This window comes from Tursiops truncatus, chromosome 1 (genome assembly GCF_011762595.2).
Source record: "Tursiops truncatus isolate mTurTru1 chromosome 1, mTurTru1.mat.Y, whole genome shotgun sequence".
In the NCBI taxonomy this organism is placed as follows: domain Eukaryota; kingdom Metazoa; phylum Chordata; class Mammalia; order Artiodactyla; family Delphinidae; genus Tursiops; species Tursiops truncatus.
The window spans coordinates 45,511,384-45,517,968 of NC_047034.1; the positions used below are offsets into that span (position 1 = coordinate 45,511,384).

The 6,585-nt window shown below is 46.6% G+C and overlaps 1 protein-coding gene across 3 annotated transcripts in view; it reads left to right on the top strand.

The window, feature by feature from the left end:
- The window catches only part of NIBAN1 (niban apoptosis regulator 1), a 215,984-nt gene extending 209,739 nt beyond the window's left edge, over positions 1-6,245 (top strand). For all 3 annotated transcript variants that reach the window (XM_073803451.1, XM_019952477.3, XM_019952476.3), the window contains one exon: positions 1,707-6,245. In XM_073803451.1, coding sequence (XP_073659552.1) covers positions 1,707-2,806 — 1,100 coding nt within the window. In that variant the 3' untranslated portion in view covers positions 2,807-6,245. The remainder of the gene's footprint in view (positions 1-1,706) is intronic.
- Positions 6,246-6,585: the final 340 nt, after the last annotated feature.

The following is a 6,585-nucleotide window of genomic DNA, read 5'->3' on the forward strand; positions in this document are numbered from 1 at the left end:
CCCCTGCACTGGCAGGCGGACTCTCAACCACTGCGCCACCAGGGAAGCCCGAGAGGAGATTTCTAAGCTTCATTTTTCAGATGAGAAAACTAAGGCTTAGAGACATTAAACCCAGGGTGTCTCCTGAACAGCTATCTTCCTCCAGCTGTTGCAGACAGAACAGAGGAAAAAGGGCTCTTCTTAGCCACAGGCTCACAACCCCTCCCCAGCCTGGAGCGGGTGATTCAGTAGCAGGGCTTCCCAGCTGCTCTGCTCTCTCAGCACATTCCTCACCTCCGCTCAGCTGGACAGAAAGACACTGGGCGATGACTCCGTCCTCTGTGAGTCTTGTTAAGACTCTAGCACCCGGTGTCCCATGGAATCAGTCCTTGTTTGGGATAGGAGTGTAGACAGGAAAACTTGGATATAAATGGGCTGGAGAGGGCCATCCCTAAAACTATAGGCCTGAAGCATATCTGGTCTCCACAGAGCATCACCAAAACCCCTCCACACAGAAAGCTGACCAAGCACAAGCCCCAGGTCCAAGTAGCTCATCCAGTGAGATAAGGAGTATAACGATGTCAGCACAGGGCTTCCCTGGTGGCGCAGTGGTTGAGAGTCCGCCTGCCGATGCAGGGGACACGGGTTCGTGCCCCGGGCCGGGAAGATCCCACATGCCGTGGAGCGGCTGGGCCCGTGAGCCATGGCCGCTGAGCCTGCGCGTCCGGAGCCTGTGCTCCGCAGCGGGAGGGGCCCTAACAGTGAGAGGCCCATGTACCGCAAAAAAAAAAAAAAAAAAAAAAAGACGTCAGCACAGTATCTACACAAAGGAAGGGCTCAGTCAAGGCCACCATAGCACCTTTGGGCAAATTAGAAAAAGGCTCCCTTCCTCCAGACACCTGACTGCTCTCTGTCAAAAAATTGTCATGACATACTGATTTGGTTCAAGCAGGACATGCTACTGCTGCCTGCTGGAAAATTACTATGCTGAATACCCACATCTATGCTGTCCCTGATGTGAATGGCATCCCCTTGGGTGTGAGTGAGATCACTGCACAGCCAGAGGTGGAGGCTGGTTGTCAGAAATGTCAGCTGCTGGTTGTTACTGTTGATTTTACTCCTCTCAAGGCCTCTAGGGCTGAGTTAGAGGTACATAGGCCTTCAGTTTGGACACTGCAGGTCAACAGAGCTCTCTCTGCATGCTCAGTACTGAGGACCCATTACACTTTCAGGACTGGACTTTGAGTAAAAGCAGAGAAAGTTAAGGCCTGTTCTGCCCTAAAGGAGTTCAGTCAAAGTAGGCAAACTGGAGCCCCACATACTAGCAGCTAATGAAATGTGCTGGGGGCCTCCACGGGTGATACAGATCATGCTGTTATAGACTTGAGCTCCTTGAAAGCCAAGGCCATACTTTATTCATCTTTGGATTCTCAGAGTCTGTCCCATAGTTGATGTCCAGTCAATGTGTGCTGTCTGAAAGAAGTAAATGAGTGAAGGAATGAATGAATGAACATTACAGAGGTTCAGGGTTTGGCACGCGTTTGTAGGCTCTGGTCATCAGGGAAGACTACCTGGAAGAGGGTGGATGTAAGCTGGCACTTGAAATTGGGAAATTTTGATGGCCAGAAAAGCTGAGAGGGGAGTTTGGCTTCTGGATAAAAATCAGAAAATCCAGGTTGGCCAGGGCAGAGTATTAACCTTATGTTTTGTTTTCTGGCATCCCTCAGTGATAAAGGAAGCTGCTATCCTGAAGAAACACAATTTATTTGAAGACAACATGGCCTTGCCCAGTGAAAGCGTGTCCAGCTTAACTGATCTAAAAACTCCTGCAGGGTCAAACCAGGCCAGCCCTGCCAGGAGAGCCTCGGCCATTCTGCCGGAAGTTCCAGATAGTGAGATCCTGAGTAACGAGGTATTCCAGGAGTCAGGGGAAAAAAAACAGCCGGGGGTCCCTATGCCCAGCCCGCCCCCAGATGGGGACGGGCAGGTCATCATTTCAAGCACAGATGACCCTGTTGTGAATCCGGTGGCTGCAGAAGACACAGCAGGAGCCCTGGGCAAACACTCATCAGAGCTGGAGTTTGGAGAGACTCATGAGGGCCAAGAACCCACCCAGGAAAAGCCAGAGCCCACCTCCGCCTTGGGCTCCTTGAAAGAGCTCAGAAATTTGTTGATGGTGACCACTGAAGTACCAGGGGAATCTGCCGCGCCTGAGATTGAAAAAGATACAAGTAAGGAGACCCTTGTTCCCCAAGAAATTGAAAAAGAAGAGGAAACGACCCAAATCTACACAGAGACCGATCAAGCAGCTGCCTCTAGTCAGGTCAACAGCGAAGAAAGTGAAGTCAGTGAGAGGGAGGTCCATCCTCCCTCTCCCGAGGCTGAGGCTTGTGGGGTAGAGTTGGGGGCGTCTCCAGAGGCTCAGCCAGCCTGCGGGGGGCTCAGCGAGGGCCCCAGGGGCCCAGGCCCCTTAGAGGAGCCAGTGGAGGCCGGGGAGCCCACGGAGAGGGAGCTCACGGCCGGGTCCTCCGGACTGGACGCCCTCGAGGGAGGAGGGCCCAGGTGCGCTGTGGAGGCTGAGGCTATGCCCCAAGAAGGTTGCAAGTTAAGTTGTGACCCCGTCAGCCCCGGTGAGAGCCAGGTTTCTCTGCAGGAAGAGGCGGTGGGAGGGAGTCACAGCACAGCCCAGGCTACCGCTAGCGTGGAGGCAAAGAAGAGTAAGGCCACCCGCGTTCACGAGTGTCAGTGGGTGGTTGAGAGTGACGCAGACACCTATAGCCTAGATTCACAGAGAGAAGATCCCCCAGAGCGGCCCTCGGAGGAGTGAAAGGGACAATTTGCCAAAAGTCTTTCTTTGAACAAACTCAGCCGAAAGGCTACAGCTCAAGGATACACTTCGGGGTTGCCTGCGAGTTGTTACCAGAACAGAAAAAAAAAAATTATGAAGTACTTCCTTAATTTGTGTCACGAAGCTAGAGGGAATGCGCGTAGAGCATGAGCGCTGAGGCAACCCTTTGTGCGGTGGAACTGTTCTGCCAGGACTTATTGCTTTAGCATTTTGACAGGAATTACAAAGGTAACGGAGTGTGTGGGCTGAGAGGCAGCTGAGGGTGTCCCGGGAGGGAGGTCGCTGTGGAGAAGACAGTCGGAGCGCTCTGCACGTTCTCCTCCCATGCACTTCAAGGCTTCTTAATTTTTTGTAAGAATGCAAAGGCATACCGTAAACGCAGCTTCGCCGTCTGCTTACTATACCAGCCTCACGGTCTCTTAAGGACTCAGCATTAGTCCACATTCAGGCTGCAGGAAAGGGAGGTGGTGAACGTCAGTCCCCCCTGCTGTGTGCAGCCCCACAGAGCCCGAGACATCTCAGGGGAAGCTGAGATGGGGAGCAGAAACGGAGGAAGGTTGTGGTCTGTGCAGCTGTCTGGGCCTCTTCCTAATTGTGCTATCAATTTCTTACTAATTAATCTTGTTAATTCTTACAAATTAATCACTTTTTGGAGAAAATCAGATGAGACAAGGAAATTTCCTGGGCATGTTTACGCCTGAAAGCATTCCAAATTAGCCTTAGACTGTGCAGAGAAAGAGCTTAGCTGAATTATCGAGCATAAAGCCTACCAATTAAACAGACATCATTTGAACAGCTATTCTAGGCCACATGCTGTGTTAGGCACAGTCAAACAACAACAACAAAAGGACGCAAGAAAGAAAAAAAAAATGAAAAGATAAGGTGCTTGTCTAGTATAAATTAAAAGGCCCAAAGGAACTTAATCTAAAAGAAAAAATATGACAACTTTCTGTCTTTCCATGGAAACAGTCCTGGTTTATTCTCAGGAGGGAATGAAGTGAATACAGTGAATTAAAAAAGAAAGAAAGAAGAAAAGAGGGAAAGAAAAGGGAACAAGAAAGGAAGAGAGAGAGGGAGAGAAAAACCAAGCTATAGATCGTTAAGTTCCAAAGATGTTACCAGAAATGGAAATTATTTGTTCAGTTGTTCAGCAAGTTGTTATGTCCCAGGTGCTGGGATACTGTGGTGAAAACGACTCTGCTCCTTTCCCCCAGAGCTTACACTTTAATGGAAATAGACGGAAATACGTCCTCTAAATGGATCTTGACCTTTACCTGTTAATGTTAAAGGTGGAATGGACTTACTTGTAAAAGATTAAAAAGATGTGTCCTCTTGTCCTTCAGAAAAATACCAGATTATTTCCTGAAAGCTTTAGTCCCAGTTCCACGTCTTGAAGTTTCCTTCCACAAATTTTAATATTAGATCCCAACATACTCTCCTAAGAGCTTGTTTTGATCATCATCAGCAAGTAGTTTATATCAGTTTTTAAAAGAATTTGTCCCATAGTTTGACCATTTAACCAGGAATTAAAATGTCTCCCTCTCCACCTCTCCATGAAGAATTGCTTGGCTTTCTAGGTCATAAGGGATGAAGAATAATCAGGATCAGTATACTCTCACATTGAATTGTTTCAACTTCTTTTACAGTGTTTAGATCCTCACGTTTGTGAAGGATCTCATTGTAGGTAAAGAAGGTGGCAGTCACTCCTCCCCTGGTCCCCGCAGTGCCCGTGCTCACTCATGTCCTTGCGTTTGGCTTAGAATATTACAATTATGTTTACTTCCTGTCTCTCCAGGGGCTCCTTCCTTCAAGGACAGACACTAGGGTTTAGTCATCCTGTGTACTTCCTGCACACACAGCCTTGAATAATGGCTCCCTGCCTTCTCAAGTCACTTGAATATCCCTAGTGCCTAACAAGGAACTGCTTGTGTCCCGGTGCTCAGGAAATGTGAGAACTGATCACCCACCACACCTCTGTGCCGGGGCTATTTGGGGCTGGCTGTCAGGCAAGGAGATGTTTTTACTTGGGCTTTCTGCCCTTGGGGAGTCTTCTCTTAAATCAAGTCCAAAGTCCAAGGGGCAGGTGGCCAGATGGTCCGATGTGCTGCCCATTAAGGCCAGGAGCCAAAGGAGCAGTACCCAGCCTCGCCCAGGACTGCCCTTCTCTCCGGGAGCATTGTGACAAGGAAGCGAGGAGGTCAGGGCCCAGGCTGAGTCCACACCGGAGCTTCCCAGCTTCCTCCCTGTGCTCACTTCAGGGCTTTTGGCACACCTTGGAAAGCTAAGAGATTTTTCCAACCCTAAATGAGAGTACCTGTCACTTCATTGGATGGATGAACATCAATCAGTGCCCAATCAGTGCCCTCCCTTTACCCATCCGTAGACCAGAGGCGACCAGACACCAAGTGGAAGGATGTAGCTGAGAACACAAGGAATTTTTCTGTACATATTTCACAAAAGACAAGTCCACTAGATTAAGTCCGATGATTGTTCCATTTGAAGATGGAACAGGAAATTGAAGTGCATTAAAATTTCCTTATCTGTTTTAACATGTTGAGTGGAATAGCTTCATATTACCATGAGTTTGTCTTGCTTTTAATACAGATTTATCTGTATTGCTTCAGTGGTTTCCAGGTTGGAGCAAGGTTATTGTGATTTAAATGAGCAGCTCGAAAAGCCTCTGCAGGCTGCTCTGGGGATCTCTCTTATGTGCAAATCATTTGAAATGCATAAAACCTCAAGACATGGTCTTCAGCAAAAATTCCATGACTTTAGTTATGTTACTATTGACTTTTCACAAAGAAAGAATATTTTCCTTGAAAAATAATTAGCTTGTCATTTTTTTCCTTTGCAGCTTAAAGACAGTAGTGCTTTGCATTATGCAGAGTAAACTCTTTTTTCGAAAAAAAAACGTATTTTAGAGACCACAAGGATAAGATTCCAGTTTGTCCAAAAGCTTTATAAAGAGGCTGAGTGTGAAGAACTACAGGTCTTCAGGCTCGATCTTCTACATTTTATTACAGAGATTCTCAAGTCTGGTTTTGTAACCCTCAGATCGGAGCCAGTGATTTCAAAGGGTTCCACAGTTCTCTCAGACAAGTGATTTTATTTCTTTATAAAAAACGATAAGTGATATATGCTACATAGCAATTTTAATTTGGGGAAGAGAAGGACATCACTGACTAAATAATACAATTTCACTAGGTAGAAAAGTTGGCTACATGTGCCTTCTTACTTTACCATAAACAAATGGGTTTTACAATTTGCCTTCTGAAGTCTGCAACCTCAGCAAAGAAATCTACACTGTGGATTGATTTTTCTGGTCACTGTAGAAAGCATATAAACTTAAAACACTTTGTAACGACATATTTACCCTGCCAAGTGCCTATATTGCAATAAAATGTTTGTCCTTGAAGAAGTGTCCAATGTCATATTTATTTGGAATGGGGCTGGTTTCATGTTTTAAGCATATGTCATACTTGAGCTGGGAGGAAGAGTCCTCAGAGACAGAAAGGTGAGTCACTGTTGCTGTATTATGGAACTTTTTACTTTTCTGTCATCAGGAAAGAAGCCACAGGGACGTCACTTAATGTCAGTTGTAATTATGCTTTTAAAATGCATGTGCTAATTTCTCTAGGAATTGGATTACGTCTATAATACAGCAATGGGCAATTATTCTTGATGTAATTGAACTGCTGTTCAAACAAATTTGTTTTCAGTGGGCAACACTGAGCAAAATATTTATTCTTTCTATAATT